This window comes from Macadamia integrifolia, chromosome 1 (genome assembly GCF_013358625.1).
Source record: "Macadamia integrifolia cultivar HAES 741 chromosome 1, SCU_Mint_v3, whole genome shotgun sequence".
In the NCBI taxonomy this organism is placed as follows: domain Eukaryota; kingdom Viridiplantae; phylum Streptophyta; class Magnoliopsida; order Proteales; family Proteaceae; genus Macadamia; species Macadamia integrifolia.
Window position 1 is genome coordinate 23,845,308 of NC_056557.1, and position 20,560 is coordinate 23,865,867.

At 39.9% G+C, this 20,560-nt stretch overlaps 1 protein-coding gene and 1 pseudogene across 1 annotated transcript; one reads left to right on the forward strand and one right to left on the reverse strand.

Annotated features, from left to right (window-relative positions):
• The first annotated feature begins 4,861 nt into the window (after positions 1-4,861).
• Positions 4,862-6,155, forward strand: LOC122082034 (annotated as a pseudogene).
• Positions 6,156-6,576: 421 nt separating this feature from the next.
• On the reverse strand, positions 6,577-20,560 carry LOC122082029. Its single transcript, XM_042649531.1, has 2 exons — positions 18,967-20,560; positions 6,577-9,391 (listed from the first exon to the last, which is right to left on the reverse strand). The coding sequence occupies exons 1-2, from the start codon at positions 20,231-20,233 to the stop codon at positions 6,825-6,827; spliced, it is 3,834 nt and encodes a 1,277-aa protein (XP_042505465.1). The 5' UTR covers positions 20,234-20,560; the 3' UTR covers positions 6,577-6,824.

Consider the following 20,560-nt stretch of genomic DNA (forward strand, 5'->3'; position numbering starts at 1 on the left):
CCCCCCCCCCCCCCCCAAAAAAAAATGTACCAAGTTATGAAGATCCATGGTTCTAAGAATTGGAATCAAATAGAAGATATGTATTTTAATTTGTGTATGTAGAATCTACATAATTAATGAGGAGAAAAATTTATCGATTGAGAAAAGAGAGTGTCATCATTGTGAAGGGTGTTTATTGGTATCGAATTGAACCGAATTATTTGGTATGGTATCGGTATGAGATTCATTAATCGAGATAATATTTAATATGGCATATGACTTAAAAAATACATCATACTGTATTGATACCATATCAAATATTGATATCATTACCGAATACCGATATCAAATATTAAACCAAACAGATTCGATATGGTATCAATATGGGGTATATATGCACTATATCATACTGATACTGGACTAAATATCGATATCATATTGATATATGTTAAGGTCATGAAGAGATTGGATTACCCAAAGAAAAGGGTTTATAAGGAGGATAATGAGTCTTCCATTTAAAACATGATTCTACATGTGGCATGCATGTTTTTAGTGCAAGGTATTGGTAATTTTTTATATCGATGACAATGCTAATATCAATACCAATATGAGTACTAATATAGATCAATCGTATCAGGACGTGTTGCTCTTCAAAATATTAGTATTGATTTTTTTTGAACTATTTTATTCTTTCCTATTCTAATAATACGGATAGGATATTGATGATATACAATCGAAACCAATGCCAATAAGGTCAATTCTCAATGTCTAAAACCATGATGGCAAATGGATGAGGGGGCCAAGTGGCCAACTGAGTTGGTAGCTTAGTGGAAGGAAGCACTGCCCTATCATCGCTTGAGTTGGTTAGTTGTAGATTCAAGTTGGCACATCCATTATCGCTTGTGGACCTATGGAAACGATGCTTACCCTACGAGGGCTTTGACCTTGGCTATGATAACTACCATAGAACATCATTTTTTTTTATTATAATAAATAAAATGAATGAGGGGTGGATTTAATACAACCCATTGAAATCCATGTAAAACATGCCCTTGATGACCATCATACATCCATTGAGAAAATTTCAAACCAATTTAATATTCCCATATGTCATTGTATAAGTTGAGCATGAAATTGAAAATTTCACAAGGAAAACGAGAGTTTGAAAACGTCTTGGGAAAGCAACTAAATTTATTTTGTTTTGAGCAAAGAAAAAAGGGAGTCAATTGAAAAAACAAAAGAGGGAGTTCCATAGAAAATGGGCCTTACTGCTGAGATGGCATATCAAAAATTCCATAGAAAGCTAACGATGGGTCCTTAATATTTTTAATGTTCAACTTGTCAAATCATCCACACGAACAATTAAACAGTGGCATAAATTATACATTGTGTGGGATCATGGTTTGAGGAATCGGATCAGATCGATTGGAATCGATCATCATTGAATTGATATTGATATTGATCTTAATCGAGATAATTAATTTATAATGTTCAATTTGTCGTGTGAATGTGGGTATGGATGGTGATGGTGATGGTGATGTGGGTGAGACTTTCGATGGTGTTATCTGAGATAATTAGTATCATCGATAATATTCAATTTGTCAAATCATTAATTTAAAGATAAAACTATAGATGAAATTTTCAGAGAGAGAGAGAGAGAGAGAGAGAGAGAGAGAGTGTGTGTGTGTATCACATCTTAGATCATCCCCTCATTCAACCACCAGTGAAGAAAAAATTTGTCCTAAAGTTTATATCAAATCTCTCTTTAGCTCTTTCAACTTTTCCCTCCCTTGGTTTTTTATTATTATTATTATTATTATTTTGTCAAGCTCCCTTGGTTTTTTATTATTATTATTTTGTAAAACTCCCTTGGTTTTTTTAAGTTTAGGAAAAGATAATCTAGGGCCACTAATGTTTAGTGCTCTTTATTATTTTCAATGAAAATTGAATGATTATCATTCAATCCTGGTATGACCTAGTCCATACAATTCCATACAATTGTGAGGTCGTATGAGCCTGTAGGATTAGTCAGGCCTTCAAATAGGATACCTATCGTTAACAAAAAATAAAAATAAAAAAAATCTAGGATTCTCTTGAACGTAGTAGGGATAAAGTAAATGCACTTTTTTCTTTTGGGAGGGAGTGAACGATAACGTAAGCCACTAATTGGCTAGGAGAAAGGTGAAAAGTGATACACCGAAGAATATGAAATTCTACCTTTATAGAATAATTTTTTTTGTAAAGAACCTTTATAGATTCTTACTCCTTTTATAAATAGAAAAGCATAAATTGATTTTGGTGATGGGTATGTTTACCAGCATCAATGTTCATTTTTTTTTTTTTTTAGTTGAAAATTTAAAATTAATGCCATTTTAAAGGACCTCGCTTTTCTTCACCTACAATGAAAGAGAAGAGAATCTCTTCATCCACCTTATATAATCCTTTAACTGGAGAGGAGAAGAGTATTTTCGGATCATGAAGTATAAGGGATGTGAATTAATGATGAATTAACAGTCCAATTATAACATTGCATTACTCTAGTTGGCACTTCTGGATCAAAATCCTCTGTTTTTCTCATCCCTGTTTTTTCTTGTTTTGCTACCTGCAGAACACGACACGTGGACAACAGAAGATCCAACGGTCAAGGTTGAGTGAGGATTATTACATCCGGTGTGTTGGTCTTAAAGTTGTCCACGTGTCGTGTTCTGCAGGTAGCAAAATAAGGAAAAACAGGGATGAGAAAAACAGAGGATTATTTTCCGACACTTCCTATGTGAATCACGATTCCATATCAGCTCCCTGCTTAGGAGAACTTAGGACCTCAACTTTGAAAAAGAATCTGAGGATGAAAATGAGGTCGCCATTATAGAATAGTGGAAGCTTTGTTTGGATTCACTTTACGATTTTCCATTGTGGAGTCCATCTGTATTAGGGTTTTCGTTTTTGTCTAGCTTTTTTAGTGGGCACATCTGTATTAGGGGTTTAAAGCTCGATATCAGTTGATGTTGATTTCGATAGCAATATTGACATGTAACAGTTTTATTAATTGAGATCAGACTGATTTATCCGACAAAATATCGATAAAAGATTTTGTTTTGCCAATTCCCCTCCCCTATTTTGGTAACAACAATTTAATATCCGCCAATTCACCCCCAAAAAATATTTGATATCAACAATAAATCATATGATACAAACCCTAAACCTAAAACTATGTTTTAAACAACACACACACACATGGGGGAAATGTTCATTGAACATGAGATGTTTCCTATGCCTACGCACATGGGTATTTTTTTTTTTAAATAAAATATAATGAAAAAGTCTTATGTAAGAGTAAGAAACACCTCATGTTGAGAGCGACTTTTTTTTTTTTTTTTTTTCAATTTTATAGAGAGGAATATTTCAAATTGTCCTATGACTCGGGTACTCCAATGATCCAATCTTCCATAAAAGGTTTCTGGGCAGAGGGACCACGAATGTCTCTCCCTCTCTCTCTCTTTCCTCCTCACATAAAATGATCTCTCTATCTCCTTTATTCACAAATCATGACTCCTCATTAGTGCACTCCCCTAAACCGCTTATGTTGAGAACACTCCTTGGAAATTAAAAAAAAAAATGGTTCCCTATGCCATTTTCTTAGAAAACCCTCTCCAAACTTCAAAATTAATTAAGAAAATAATTAAAATTTGACAGATAAGCCTTAGGATTAGTCAGTTCTATTTCTCGATGGGGCATGGAAGGGGTATAACTCAGTGGTCCGGTAGAGTGTCGTCACCTTGACATGATGAAAGTCATCAGTTCAAGCCTGATTATCCCTGAACCCATTGTAAGTTTTCCTATTTTGACTTGCTCACCCGCCATGATCAAATGAGAATGGATAAGAGGCTCGTGGAGAAAATACCCACATTATCAATTGGAGTACCATAACTTCTTAGTTTCTGGAGAGTTTCCCCTCACCACCAATGTGGAGGGAATCTCCCACAGAACACCAATGGCAATAGAGAAAAATTCGATTAAAAAGAAACGGCAACACTAAAAATTGTATAACTTTTTTGTAGTACAAAACTGTATAATTCACCATCCATGAGAATGGATCCTTTGGACGTAGATTCACCTACAACTACAAGTACATGTTAAGGTGCCTATATCTATCCCTTATATATACCCATCATCACCGTTTAAATGACAAGAAATGAGACGTGTGTTTGTTTGCACTTAACATGTACACACAAAGGATCCAACTTCATCATTCACATAGGGACACATAATAAAGGCAAAAGAAAGATAATAATAAAATATAGAAAAAGGGGGAAGAGAGCGCAACATTTCCTTGCACCTTCTATGCCAAACACAGGTCACATGAAAAGACTCTTTATTCTCATGTGGTCCGTGCCTCCATCTACTCTCCTATTGGCCCACGTACTAATATAATTGATCGTTAGCATTTTCTTGCCAAAAAATAAAGAGAGAAAAGGTTTTCTAAACCACCAAGGTAGGGTACTCCAACACCCTTGTTTTAATTACCTCGTTGCCCTCCCATTTATAATACAATTTTATTGCATTTCTTTGATGCACTCACCCTATGCCACTTGCTCAGCAAATTTTTTCTAATAATAATAATAAAAAAAAAGGCACATATGTGAAAAACGATGGTATGCTGATGGCATCATGGCATGGTAAACTACCAAGTACTATCTCCGCAATAAACCCCGATCATCATGTGAGCCATACAATTGAATATGATGGTAAGTTATTAAAAAAAAAAAAAAAAATACACTCCCCTCCCCTATGCTGTACTTAAATATCAATCACCTCCCCTTTACTTGAAACTTATCAAGACCCTCCCTGAAGTTCCAAAATGCTTACTTCCGTTCCGTTATTCTTTAACGACGTTAGATATTGAACTAAAAGACAGATTTAGCCTCATTGTATCTGAAACCCCAAATCTAGTTTATTAAAAAACAGACTTATGCTTATCATCTCTATAACCCCAAACCTAACTGGTGAAGGGATTATTAGCCAGGGGAAGCAATTCTTCTGTTTCAGAGAACCCAAGAGAGCTAATGAGACAGAAGTAGAACAAGAAAGAACGTAGCAATGGAGCAAGAGAGTCCCTTCGATATCTACGTCCTTCCCAAAGGTTGTATTTTGAACAATCTATCCCTCACATCTCCTCCTGATACTTGCAGGTCGTCGGTTGTCTCTTCTATTATTTGATCGGTGGCCGATTCTGACTCTGTGTGGGAGAGGTTCTTACCCTCTGATATCCACCAGATCCTCTCCTCATTATCGGTTTCTCCGTCTCTACCGACTTTCTCTTCTAAGAAAGATCTCTTTCTCCATTTCTGCGATAATCCCCTTCTCATCAACACTGGCACTAAGGTAAAACCACATCACCTTCCCTCCTTCAATGGAGATTGAATGGCTAGAGATAACTTTGCACACGCCAATGCTTGTCCTATTGCAGACCTTCGCATTGGAGAAATGGAGACCCCCTTAATCCATGTCCCCTCCCTCTCTCTCTGTGTAATCGGTTGGAATCGACATATTTAAGGAATACCCTAACGATTCTAGTGTTTCTATCCAAGAATCCGCTTAAACGTCTAGTTGAAAATTGAAATTGATGACCGCATATTTCGATTTAAATTGGAGGACTCCAGATATAGCGGAGCCTTGTAACCCCAATCATGATTCATCTTTGCATCTGCAGGTTTTCAGAGGTGGCTGAGCTCTTGAGCATGTATTGTCTCGAAATTCATGGTAAGATGGAGACTCGACTGTTGTCTCCAAACACGAATTACAGAGCTTACATGGTGCTCAAGTTCACGGACATGGCCTGCGGATTTGGGGTACCTGCAAAAGTCTCAATCAGATTGGCTAGTGATATTGTTGGTGCTGAAGAGCGAGAAGTGAAGTCTGTCTATTTGATTCCCATGAAGCGGAGATACAGGCAGCAACGTGGATTTAACAGGGACGACCAGAGGAGAGGGGATGGATGGAAATAGAGATGGGTGCGTTCTTCAATGATAGAGGTGAGGATTTGTCACTTGCTTCACAAACCCTAACACATAAGGGGGAGGGTGTTCAAGGAATCCTGTAAAAAATGAGGGCAATATTGATATTAGAATGTTAATGTTAGTCTGATGTCATCACTTAACGGTGATAACTCATGATAATGGGATGGAAGAAGTATGTTGAAACTTTAGGGGGGGAGGTTCTGATAGGTTTCAAAGTAGAGGGAAGATGATTGATATATAGGTAAAATATAGGAGAGGAGAGTGTAATTTCCTCAGAAAAAAAAAATGGCATACATCTGAATAAGTATCAAAACTTATCAATCTCAACCAAAACTGATACAGATTGGATCGGTATCAATCAGGATCGGACAGATTTATCCCTGCTTTTTAAATTGAATTAGACTATTTTACCCTTATACATTACCATTGGATTGGTACAAATCAGTATCCAGGGACCAATCTCGAGCAATACCAATCCAGGCGATACTGACCGATACGATCTGATTTTTAAGACCATAGTTCTGAATCGCTAACCATACAGCAGGAAGAATTTCGGAGGAAAAAGATGAAAATCCCTCAGTAAGCACTAAGCATGTTTTTACTATTCTGAGTCTCTGACTACACGGTTAGTAAATTAGACATCATCCACAAGTGGCACAAACATTACGAGTACATTAGTGTTCAATTTAAACTACAGATGCTCCCAGCGGTCCATGGCCTAGAAGGGGTCCCAACCTTCTTGTGTTTCATGTTACAACCTCGGCCGCATGGAGCAACCGACACGGTAGTCCCAGCACGTTTGCATTACCCCATCGGCACCAGTTGCCTTCAAAGAGGATGATAAGGAACGTATCCTAACGAGGACTTCACATCGGTTACTATGTCGCTGCACCTCATCAGAAGATTCAACATCTGATGGGAAATGTCAATGTTCGTGGCAGAAATGGTGATGGTGGTGGTGGTAGGGACGAAGTAGTTGTGGTTGTTCCTCATCTCTACTTCGCTATGGTGCAGATAGTGGAATTTGGGTAATTGACCAACTGCAGGACTTTCACGTGCATCCAGACTACTACGAGGGGGAAGAGGAAGGAGAGGAGGCAGTGGAGAAATAACCTTTTGAAAGTTCTTACTATAAACACCCATTGCAAGAGAAGATGCACCACCATCTGCATTACTACCATTGTTGTTGACGCTACTACTAATCACCAACTGCTCTCCCCTACTACTTTCCTCCCCTCCCAACATGAATTTTACACGTGGGCTATCCCTTGAAACTCCCACGATTGGCCCTGCCTCATCACCATTTGGCTTCTTCAGAATCGACTTCGGCTGGACTGCGGGTTGAGGTAGCCGTGGCAGAAATGCTGCTTGCCTAGGCTCTCCGGCAGAATTATTTGTGGATGGGACCTTCAACTGCGTGGTCTCATCGGCAGTATCTTCTCGCCGCCTAACTAAATCAAATGACTCCTGTGCTGGTGTTTCCAAATCACGCAAGTAGTACTTCACCTTCACATTCCCAAATAGGGAACTATTTCGGATGGCATGGTTGTATGCCGCATGCGCATGAGACTTGTGCTTGAACACAACCCGGCATGTGGAGGACTTCCAAAGCACACGGATGGCAGAGTGATCAAGTTGCCCAAAGCGTACGAACCGTGCCTTCAGTTCTGGGATGGACGGCAGTGTTGTTTTAGGGGGAAATTTTATAACCAGCATTGTAGGCTCCGCCACCCTCACAGATGGCTCTAGCTTCTTTACTGAATCTGCCTTGATTGGCTTTGCTGGCACTCCTACACCAGTATCTTTTATATCTTTCCGGTCTCGTTGCATTTCAGAAATATTCAAGCTGCCAGACTTCTTTTCCATTGTCAATGCCTTCAGTTCCTTCAGTTTCTTCAGCCTCTTTGCAGAAATCTCTTCCTGACGGTCAGAGGGGTTACGCTTACGGCCAGCTTTTGTGAGATCATCTGATCTAAACAGGTGCTTAGGTGGCCTTGAATCAGATGGCTGGTTTCTCTCGTCGCCAGGAGGAATATCCAGACCACCAGTAACTGCTGAAGATTTATTGCCTTGATCAGAAGTTTCAGCTTCAGTCAAGGGCAACAGAACCAAACTTTTCTGATAGACAATGGATCGGAACCGCAGGAGAATCTGTCGTACAATAGCAGGGCTGTTCCGCTCTACACCATGGAAGGGATCAAGAGCAAGAGCCAAAAGATCATCCACTAATTGAGGAAGATCAACATCTGCATCCCCCATATCAACCGACGGAGTCATCAATGAGCTGGAAGGGAAGGAATCGTTGGCCCCATCAACTTTTTTCTGTGAAACCATACCAATACCAATGGATTTTCCTGCTGATTTTCTCACTGGTTCTCCATCTTTTTGAATTTTCAGATATTTTTGTTTATGATCCAGGCTTGCCTCTGAACCTAGTTCTTTCTTCTTTTTCTTCTTTCTCTCCCTCATGATAGATTTCTCAAAGTTCAGCTCATCTCCAGGGTGCTTGCGGACATTTTTTGCCTTCATCCCTGTGTCACTGCCCGTATTTACAACCTTACTTGCAGGATGTTTCACATCAGCAGCTAACAAAGGTAAACCACTAGCACCTTCCCACACACTATCAAGTCCATTGTGATCTTTAGAGGGCTTCGCGATTCTCATCTTTGCTTGTTCAAGAACTTCAACTGTACGGCCAACTATCAATTGCTCCTCATGTTTCGCATCAACCATAGCTGCACCCCCCTGCCAAAAATCACGGTGTACTGCACCACGATGTTCGGACATCCCCCCTGTATTTGATAAATTCATACCAGCACTTATGGGACCACCCCCCACCACATCTACACTCACCCTTCCTTTCACCTCTTGCAAGCCACACATATCCTCATCCAGAGGTTGCTTTCCATATTCTTGACCCCCCTGTGCAAGAGGTGCACTGCCTCCAGCGGCAGGCAGACTCAACTGAGAACCAGCCAATTCACTAACCTGACTCGTGTTCACTGCCGAATCAACTGAGCCTTTAGGAGCAACTATTGGTCTCTTGGCTGCTACTTGAATCCCCTCTTGCTCAGCTGCTCCTTGACTTGGAACTGAAATTACCCCACTGATCATTCCTGCTGCCACTTTTCGCGGAGTAAGAGGCTTCATTGATTCTCTTTTTTGCAATACATAGTCCCCAGCTACTGGTGCTGCCACTCCCTTCTTCAAACTTGATGGTACTGAAATACCTACAGGTCCTTGGCTAACGTGATGCGACTTGGGATCATTTGGTCCCTCTCTTCGTTTCAACAAGTATTTGTCTTTCTTTGATTGATCTTTACCTTTTATAAGCTTTGTAGAGCTCTTCCTCTCACCAAGAGCTTCAGCAATCACCAGAGGACCGCTCAAAGGAGCTGAAACAGCAATCATAACCAGATTGAAGAGCAGATAGAGTGCAAAAAGATGAGCATGTTATTAAAAAAAGAAAAAAAGAGTGCCAGTTCCCATAACCATTGCATTTAACCCCTTCCTTTTCATGCCAAACATGACAGATGTAGAGAAACTAATTTAGTGAATAATTATTCATCCCAACCAGCCCAGTGAACAAAATCAGCTTACATTCATCGACCCACATTTTAGAAAACAAACAAAACACAATTAATCTAGGTGGTTCTTGTCTAACATGAATAAATCAGGGAATTTTGTATGAAACCAGTTGGGTCATATACAACACCATTAACAAAAATCTTTTGTTTTCTTGTCCTGTCTTTCTGACAAGACGAGAAGTTTCAGTTGCATCATTGGAGCAACAACAGGGTGGATTATATCACAAGATAACTAAATAGACAATAATAGAAGCCAAAAACACACCTTGTTGGAATTATTCACTAATTTTTTTAGTGCAGATGATTTTCACCAACACTTATGGAATAAACTACTGGTAAAAAAAGCCGAGGGGAAAAAAGGCATAATTACAGATCACTTAATGGGGATAAAATGATGCAGGGAAGGTTTAAGGAAGAGCATCATAGGACAAATCGAATCAGGGAAGTATATTAATCAGGATCGTTGTGGATCAGATGATATAGACAACCTAATTGAACTGCGTAATTTGCCAATCCACAACAAACATGAGGGTCATCCTCATCTCAATGGTAATATGGATTTGACAACCTGATACCAATTTGTGATTGCTCGTGTTAAACTTTACAGAAATGTAGCAGTGATGTAGCAGTGATTACCCAAAAATTATGCCCATAACCCACAGGGTTCAATGTTCTAAGTCTTTCTGCATTGTTCACCTACACAACAAAATGATAAGATTTGCTACAATATTTTGACAGTACAATGAAGGTCAAAAAGTGATATAATCACTATGGGGTTTAAATAGAAAGGGTTTGGTAAGGATACAAGACACATCGGCAAGGTACACCAACACTTGAAATGACCAAAATACCCCAACAGATCAATGGTATGCCGGTCCAACCATCTATGCTGACGTACAAAGCAAATTGGTCCAAGAAGTTTTAGTCGAAGGACCAAATATGTCGTAAAAAGACCCAAATACCCTTAAGAAGCTCTTTAGATATAGTTGCACGTTGACTAATAGACCTAAGATGGAAGAAAGTCCATTGAACCAAGAAGGGTTAGCATGCCAAAAATGTTGGAAAAAATAGCCTCTAGAAAGACACAGTAATACATTGATGATTAAATGTGCAACAAAGGAAAGTAGTATATAACATGAATTTAGGATAATATACTATCTTTCTATGCATAGGTTTCATTTCAAGGGATGTGTTGGGATGGCATTAGGGGGAAAAATAAATTTGAATTTCTTTTTTATGAATCGATCAATTCCTTTCTTCATTTTGTGTGTGTGTGTTTTGGGGGGGGGGGGGGGGTGGGGGAGCACGATCTAATTCCTAACAGGGCTCATTCTTTCGTTGCATATTTGTCATCAGACAAATCAAGTAAAGGGAATCAAAATGACAGTAACTAGGACCAATTAACATCAGGTAGGGTCTACCACAGCAGAAAGTCAAACCATTAAGAACATACCAGGCTGAAAAACCTACATTAGCAAAGCAAGTTGTAAGCATTAACACACCTTGTGGCTCTAGCTAGGTCAATTTTGCCATTCTATATACAGCTTTGGAAAGAATCCAAGAGAAGATATGCTTTTAAACTACTAATTGTTTTCGGCCCATTGCTGAATATTCTTTTCTGACGGGCACTTCCGGGTGATGTAGATCGAGCATGCAAAAGGAGGCTGCTGCTTCTATCAAACCTAAACCAGACCAGCTAGCCCCAATGTTGGTCCATAAAGCCAACCCAACACCAAAAATTACTGAACAGTGATTTGGCCCCTTTTTTTGTGCTTCTTTGTTAACACGTAGTCAAGCCAGATTTAGTCTTCTAGAAGAGTCAATTATGGTCTTACGTTAGTTTCTTAGTAGACAAGTTAGTACATAGTTACAAAATCGAGTTAGCTTCTATTTACTTAATTAGAAAATTTAGATTCCATTTTCAAGTTAGTTTCTTTTTTAGTTTACTTTTTCTTTTTTAGTTTACTTTCTAATTGTAAAGTTGTATCCTCTCCTACATAAGAGAGATTGTTGTAACAAGTTCACAATTAATGAAGAATTGAAGTATTGCAGCTATTGTTGCTACAAACTCCTGAGATAGGACGTCAAACAACTAAGACAGTTGTGGGATAGAGGCGAGGCTGAGATAGCCATTTTCCCAATTCAATCATTTTCTTCTTACTTTCTTCTTCGTTCAAACTTGTGAGGGAGTGTTTGAATGAGTTTTGCTGCCTACTTGAAGACCCAAAAGCCTGCAATCAGACCTGCTTGAGGACCTGCTGAGGACAAGCAATCGATTCAACCCCTTGTCAGGGTTTTTGGGGCTGATCGACCAGACCAGATCTCCCCAACCAGCAGCCTATTTTGGGAGCTCTTTGAAGGGTTTGAAGGTCACCTCAGGACGACCCTTCGACATGGTTCAAGATCTCGTTTTTTTTAGATTAGCGAGACGAGATCACAGGCGAGGTGTAAAAACAACAAGATCTCACCGAGATCTCGCTAAATCTCGCCAGATCTCGCCAAATCTCACCAAAATCTCGCCAGATCTCGCCAAGATCTCGCCTCTCTCTTTACTTTTTTTGAAGAAAACACACTAAAGGGCAAGAATTTTGGTGCTTTTGCTTGAGGATCTCCATTCTTATCTCAGGTCATTTCAAATTTTCAAATGTATGTTAATGTGAATCATCAGTCACCATTGTTAATTGTTAATCAATTAAGTAATTATCTATGACGTCTTTTAAATTCTTAAGATTATGGTGTGTCATGTGTTGGTTGTGAAATGTGGATTGTGGAATAGAGCATAATACTAGCCTAGGATTCAAAGAGCTAGAGACTACTTACATAGGGTACGAAGTCAAAGTACCATTTTAAGTTTGATTTTTAAAAAACTGATGTTTCCATTGTGTTTAGAAGTCATAAAATAGGGTAAATACTTAGTTTCAGGGACTACAAAGACCATATGACCACCGAGACCAACCACTAGGTTGACCGCGAAAAAAATACATGATCTCGGCGAGATCTGGCGAGATCTCTCTTTTTTGGATTAGTGAGATGGGGGGCGAGAGCGAGATCTTAAACCATGCCCTTCGACCAGCTTTGGGGCAGCCAATTGGGAGCCGCAGGTTTTCTCCACTTTTCCCTTCAGAACCCTAGTCTGAACAGCACTGCTTTATTGGTTAGTTTCTCCTCTGTTGATCTAATTTCAGCCAACTTTTTGGGGTTTATTTTGGGACCCTACTGGCAGTACTCGAACATGATTTGAAGCTCAACTGAGCCTAGGTTTGGGGGTTTCTATTTTCTCTTGGTTTCGGCCCTATTTCAGACTGATTTTTTCCTTTGGGTTCTCTGATCTGTAAACCAGATCTGGTTTGTTGGTTTGGACTTTGGAGTATATTATCCACTGGGGTTGTTTTCCTAGGTAATCATCAGGCATTTCAGCAACGTTAAGCCTACCCATTTTTTCTTCGGCCTCCTTTGACATCTTGTCTAGTTTGAAGGAGAACTCTCATTTTGCTAGGTTTTGGTTCTTCACAAAAGCCTATCAAGGATGTGTCCGAAAGTACTTCCCATTTGATACCTCCTACTGGCTTCTGATCTCAGTAATAGCGTATATGAACCTCTCACCCTTGATGCAATGATGCTTTGGCAAAAAGTTCTGCCTCCCCCTAACAGTTCCTTACTTGCATTAGTGGGAAGGCCATGGTTGGGATGCCAGGCAGGAATGACAATAGGTACATTTTATGCTTAATCAATATAAGCATTGCTTCCAGCTTGCTCCCAACTTTGTGGGAGCAACATTTTTAGCCATCCTCTATCAAATCAAAAGAAAGTGTAATAAGAAGTTCCCTATGCCCATGCATAGTGATAGTGCCATAGTGCACTAACCCCCTTCCCCAACATCTCTTTTTCCCCTTTTCCCCAGAGCCTCCAACTGCTCTCTCTCTTCCTCACCACCACCCCCCCCCCAAAAAAAAAAAAAAAAACAGTCGTTTTTTCTTCCCCTTTAAATGTGTGTCGTTTATTTTGAAAGTCAGTTTTTGCGTTAATTACATTGTAAACATTGGGAGTGCTATTGAGAAGCATTGAGAATTCAGTGAGTCCCAAGTTATCCACCTATCCTTGTGTGTTTCTTGCTTGTTAGAGAAATTACTCCAATTTCCTCCTATTTTTATTTAATTTACCATTTGAGCATCGCTGTACATCAACTTACAAAGCAAGCTCAAATCTTGGAGCTTATTCATCTTCACAATGCGAAGAGGGAGGGAAAACCAACTTACAGCCGCAATACAAGAAGTTGCATTAGTGAATGACAACCTCCAACAAATGATGCAAAAGGTTTTGTGACGGCTTCCGACGATTGCTTCAACAAGCAATCTGTCGGCTTCAACAATAATTATGAATTTAACTTTTCGCATCCCTGAAAAACCTTGTAATAACAATCGTGAAGATTCTTCAAGTTCTACATTGGTTCAATCCCAACAAGATCATCCGCAAACTCTTTGGGTAATTGAACGGTTGACATGAGCATTGAAAAATTCCAATAATAGTATTCGGGTGGATGTAAACAGCTTTGATGGTAAATTCGATCCTGAACTCTATGTTGATTCGATTACTTCTATTGGAACTTTTTTAAATGGAAAGAACTATTGGAGGAGAGAAAGATTGATTTTGTGGCCCTAAAACTTAAGGTCATGCCTTGGTTTGGTGGCAACAATTTCAACAAAGCCCAAAAAGGAGATGTCACCACCAAATTAATAATTGGATGGATATGAAAGAGAGATTAGATGAAAATTTTCAAACATTAAATAAGAAATTTCATCATCTTCGGCAAACAAGTGCCAAAGTGTAAATGATTTTATCAAACAATTTTTCAAATATTTATGCTGACTTGATTTACATGAAGATGATCATCAATTGGTAGCTAGATATATCAGTGATTTAAAGCTTTCTATTCCTATTTACCCAAAAAAAAAACTTTCTATTCAAGATGAAATTGCTTCACACCACTTGAACACCCTTGATGAAGCACACCAATTGGCCATCAAGGCCAAAGAAAATTTGAAAAGAAATTCCCTTAAACGGTTTGGCAAGATTTATAGTGGGACTCCAAAAGACAAAAGGATTTTTATAAGACCAATGGGAGGTTCAAACCAACAAGGTGGGGACAAGCCTAAGACCGTTTTCTAAGACAAAAATCAGAGTAAAGAAAATTCCAATGTATGTTATCGATGTGGAGAAATTTTTCATTTATCATTTTCTTGTCCTACCAAGAAGACAAACTACGAATAAATTTAATTGAGAATAGTGGTCATGAGGTTGTCTATGATAGTAAGAGGATGAAACTCCACATGAATGTTGAGACACCATTAAGTGCCTCACTCGAACCTTTGACTATCGTTGCTTTAGCCTCCTCTTTGCTCCCTTCCTCTTCGATGATTCCCCGCACTTCTTACTCTGCTTTAGAAAAAAAAAAACCCCTTCTCTTTTGTAACCTTGATATCCGCCCTCTCCATCCTTCCTCCGCATACCCTTTCCACTTCTATCCCTCCCTCCTCTTTTAACATTGACCTCCAAGTCTCCCCTCTCAAACCTTCTTGCCCTCCCGGTTCATTGCACCTCACCCCCACCAACCCAATCTCACTTAAGTCCCCAAACCCATCATGCGTAGGTCTCCTCTCTGGCCCATCCCTTTTTGGCCCCCTGTAACCTAAATCTCTCCCTCCCTTCTCGGGTTCACGCAACAGATCATATATCAACCATTAGGGGTGTCAACTAGTCAAGATGGGCCAGTCTCGATCAAGCCAAATTAGGCTTGACCAATTTCTAAGGCTTAGCTAGGGCGGACATGGTACGGTTTATAATCAAACCGGTCAGTCACGGGCTATGATCGGACTACCATAAACGGGCTACGGACCTATTTATCCCTAAACAGGCTCTAAACAGGCCTTCCCAACACCGGTGCAACACTGTTGCTGGAGAAGATAACCTATGCGGTTCAGGTTGGGCTCAAATAGTCTAATGTATTTAAACATTTGCAAAGATTAAGAATGCACCACACACGATGGACGATGATTCCACCCTTTTTATTATTTTTTCATTGATGGAAGAAGACTAGGATAAAAATCCTTCGTAATTCACTACTAGTAAAATAAAAATAAAAAAGCAAGAAAGGAACACCACGCCCTTCCCTATCCATATTGGCCCCTTTATTCTATATTACTTTGCAAAACTCAAGAATGGACATGCCAACAAGAGTTTTTCCCCTCTTTGGATGAATAAAAATAATGTTAATGCTTTGCAAGCACCAAGACCCTTCTCTATCGTTGTAGGCAACGACCAACATTGACTGAGAAGATATTGGTCATCTATGTAGTTTAGGTCCGACTTAAAGGAGCCGGTTTAGGTTGGGCTATTAAATGTGTTGCGCCAGTCGGGCTAGGTGGCTACACTATATACTACCTGTTTCTAAATTTGCCAGGCTCAATCCCAATACGTTTATTAATCGGGCATGTCCAGGTTGGACCATAAACATATCTGACTCAGTCAGGCCTACTGGTGCAGGCCTGGAATTGACACTACCACCGACTATCCATGACCTTTGCGGGTGACACTGCAGGTAAGCTTGCTTTTTCTACACCACAATCAACCACATTTGGATGGTACGGAATATTCATAGATGGACTTCTAACTCTCGTTCTTTCGACAAGATTTGGAAAGCCATCTACTTTGATGTTAGTTCCAAGCTTTGCTCGTTATCTCGTAGACTTATTCATGATTCTCCCAAGAACAAGCTTCTTATGGCCTCCCGAGGGATCCCCCCTCGACCTTTTAAAGTGTTTGTAGCCCCCTTTTTTTGTGCCTTACACTAAGGTGACCGTTGCCTAAACCAAATAAAACCGCCTAGAAGCCAAGGACACCTAAGCAATGCCCTGACAGCTATGCCACTACATATGAGTCACCAATTCATTCTTCAATAGGCACGCAGTCAGAACCCTGGTCTCCTCACACTACTTGGGAGCTTACTGTTTCATATTCTATTTCTCCCCAATGGGGCTTCTTTTCACCCTTCCCTCACAGAGTTACTTTGCTATCTGTCACTCAAGAGTATTTAGCCTTCAAGGTGGTCCTTGCTAATTCACATGGGATTCCACATGCCCCATGCTACTCTCGTCAGAGTGTAAGCAAGTGATGCTTTCGGCTACTAGACTCTCACCATCTAGGGTGTAGTACTTCACCGCTTTGCCTATCAGCACGACGCTTATATTACTTAAGCATAAATTGATGTTTTGTGGCCAAATTCCCCCCTTTCTTGGTCGAAAACTCATGAAACTTGAAACATTCTGCCAATATATGGGAAATAGTGTATGTTTCCATCAAAACATGTGACTTATATAAACATGGGTTGGACCAGTTTGGCTGAACCATACATAACTTGGGAAATTTCTTTGAAACCAGTAACATTTTGGTTTTGAACCTTGGTTTTATCTCGGGCCATACCAAAACTGGGAAATTTTGCAGTTTCGACCAAAATTTTGAGGAGATTTGTAACCATGCCCCCCAATGTCTCTTTTTCCCCTTTTCCCAAATGCCTCCAACGGCCTCCCCCCCCACCCCCAAAAAAAAAATCTAACAATTTTTTCCTTCCCCTTTAAACATGTGTCTTGTTTATTTTTGAATGTCACTTTTGAGTTAATTGCAATGTAACCATTAGGAGTGCTATTGAGCCCCTTTGAGAGTTGAGTGAGTCCCTACCCTTGGGTTGAGTAAGTCCCCAAGTTATCCATCTATCCATGTATGCTTCTTACCTTTTGAGTTTGGCACTTTGGCCACATCACATAGGTAAACAAAACAACAAACAAGAGTTCATTGTTGGTTACACGATTGATCAAATCAATCGCAACAAATTGCATGGAGAAATCATGAATTTTGCACAAAAGAATCTAAAATCATGATCTACACACATACACAGAGGACTACTCTAGCCAAATATGAACCATTCCTAATTTGCAATAGATAGTATAAAATTTAACACCCTCCCCCCCACCCCAACCACCACCACAAAAAAAGAGGCACAGATTGCCTTGGGGCTGGGAATTTCTATATTTGGTGTACCAGCACCTCTTTCACATCATCATCATCATCATCATACCTTATGCCCCAAATGTCTCCCAGGACAGGCCAGGCCAGGCCAGAAATAGCATACATGGATATAAGAAGTGTAGAGAAAACCTTACAGGGATAAAAAAATTATGGTTTTAAGAAGGATATGAATGCTCAGATGTTTAAAACAAAAAAAGGTTCACTTTAAATCCATCATCTGGCCAACATAAACAATCCAAAGAAAGCAGTCAAAAGAATGAGATTTTGAAATGTGGAAGCTTGATGCTCAAAGATAATCAACATCCACAGGTACTTCCATGTTAAATAAAATATTCCATCAGTTCAAACCTAGTAAGATTTTGAAATGGGAAGCGTGATGGTTTGAAAAAGCAATCAGCCAACAGATTTCCCCATCTTAGGCAAACTTTCAGTGCCCACAGGAAGGAAGAAGCAGTCAAAAGAATGAGATTACAACGAGAGATGCAATGACTTATCCCAAGCAAAAACATGTTGATGGTATGATAGGCAAAGACATATAAAATATCACTGATACAAAAACAAAGTTCTAAATGGTGGTTATGGATAGGCTAAGCAGGTCCAGGACAAATTCCTATTACTATTGTACCTTCTGATAGATATTGAAGCATAGCAAGAAAAATCCATATATCTCTCAAGAGAAAATTGAAGAAAAATGACTCATGGAGGTGAACAACAAACATGGAAATCAGAAATAGACTTCATAGGTTACAGCAAGCGAAACAAAGAAACTCGGGTCATCTTACATATGGTAACAAGCTAGAGAACATGGTACTCATATTGAAAATTTAATATATTGAGCCGATTCATTGTGGATATTTGTCACACGGGTTGTTGGCCTTCATTTAATTAACATAGAGCAGAAATTTACAAACTGAAAGTGCTATTCTACTAATGACAATTCGGTTAATGTGGCTCAGTTTCATCCAATATATTGGGCAAAATTGAACATGAATATCCAGCACATACAAATGTATAAAACTTTAACCCAAGGTTAAAAGAAGACATTACATCATGCCCCAAAAACAGGGGTCATATCAATGTTCCATGCACAGTCTGACATAATATCAACTTACCATTAGAACACAAATGGAAAACTAAAAACAACTCTAACGAGAAAAGTGCAAAATGATCAAAATTCAGGTCAGTCCAAGTTTAAACTTCTACCAAAAAAAAAAAAAGTCCGACTTTAAAATTTTGAATTAACAATTATTTGATATTCAAGAAAACAAAATTTATAGAATCTAATAGATAATATTAACTCATACCTCGAGATGGAACTTTCTCAGGTTGATACAATACCCCCGATGTATCACGAGACCGTATTGTTTGTACTCCAAACGCCTGCGCATAAGTTTCATCGTACTCCTCAAACACTGCCTTCCGGTAAGCAAGAACAAGGGCCTTATCCTTAATCCAATCGATGCCCTTCTGCTCATCATTCCGAGGTGTCAATGCCATTCGTAGAACAAATGAAAGCATCTCATCTGGGTGGAAGCTATCTCTTGCCATTTCAATTTGCTTTACTGAATAAACTCCACCAGGCTCATATCCCCCTACATCAACAGAAAAATAACCCTGAACATTTGCGGGCCGGAAATTAAATGGGTTCCGACAGTAGCAGGCCAAAGCAAGAGCACGTCTCCTGCAGGCCTCATCAACAGCCTCTTCAACAGCCTTCAAGAAATTCCGGGAGTTTGTCTGCCGTGATTTCTCTGCGTAATGAGGATCAAAAGGAATAAGTTCCGCTGGGTCGAACCAACCATAACTGCTGTCACCAAAGAAAGCAACCAAAACATGACCCTCCCTCTTTGTCCAACGCACGGAAGGAGATGCGAATGCTACACTGAAGATGTGCCCAGGCCACCATGGATGAGACTTGACCTTTCCCCACACCATATCCCCTATTTTGAATCCATATCTCAAGGCGCTAGCTGTTTCTGCGCCCAGCGCCTCCGGCAACTCATGGACTGCATTTTCATCGAGCTTAGAATATAAAGAATCAAAATCAGAGCCAGCCCGCTTAATAGTGGCTTCTGCATCTCCCCTCGTTTCTCCGGAAGAAATCTCAGGTATCACTTCGTACCTCGTCGTTGCATGCTCCACTCCCGTGTCTTGAACGGCAAGAGAAGGGCCTTCCCTGCTCAACGGCAAGTAATCAGTTTGAACAACGGAAAGCCTAGACTCCAAATCGACATCAGGCGATACACTAGCTTCTTCGTATCTCACCTTCTCTGTCTCTGCGTGTTCAACTACAGAAACAACATTTGTAACATTTGTACCATTTGAATTTAAATCCTCCAACTCCACCATTTTTCTACCGACAAGCTCAGGGAGAACCCTAGAATCCTCCAACCCAGCAACCGTCGTCGTCAAACACTCAGTTTCATCAATTCGAGCAGCAGAGCGATGCTCACCATGCGTACCTCCAGAAACCCTAATTACATCGGGATGTTCTACCTCGTAGCGAGGCAAATCAACAGAGATATCAGACTTCCTATCTAATTCGCACTCGCCGTTCGTCAAAGATGTCATGGCAGGCGAGCAAGCGAAATGAAGCTGAAAACCAAAAATCCGTAGCTTCGATTACGAATCCTAAATGGTTGCAGAACAGAAGTCATACCTCTTAAGCTAGTCCTCGAATGAAATGCAACAGAGAAAAGCGACTCGCTTCCACCATTCTCAAGCAGAAAACAACTCTACTGTGAAAACGTAAAATAAATGAAGAAATGATACAATTCTAAACCCTAGAGGGTCACAGAAGAAAGTGTGCGTGTTGGAGAGAGAGAGGGTTTTCTCTTTTGCCTTCCTGCTTTCCCCCGTCTTTTTTTTGTCACAAGATTTTAGTCCAGTGGGGTGCGT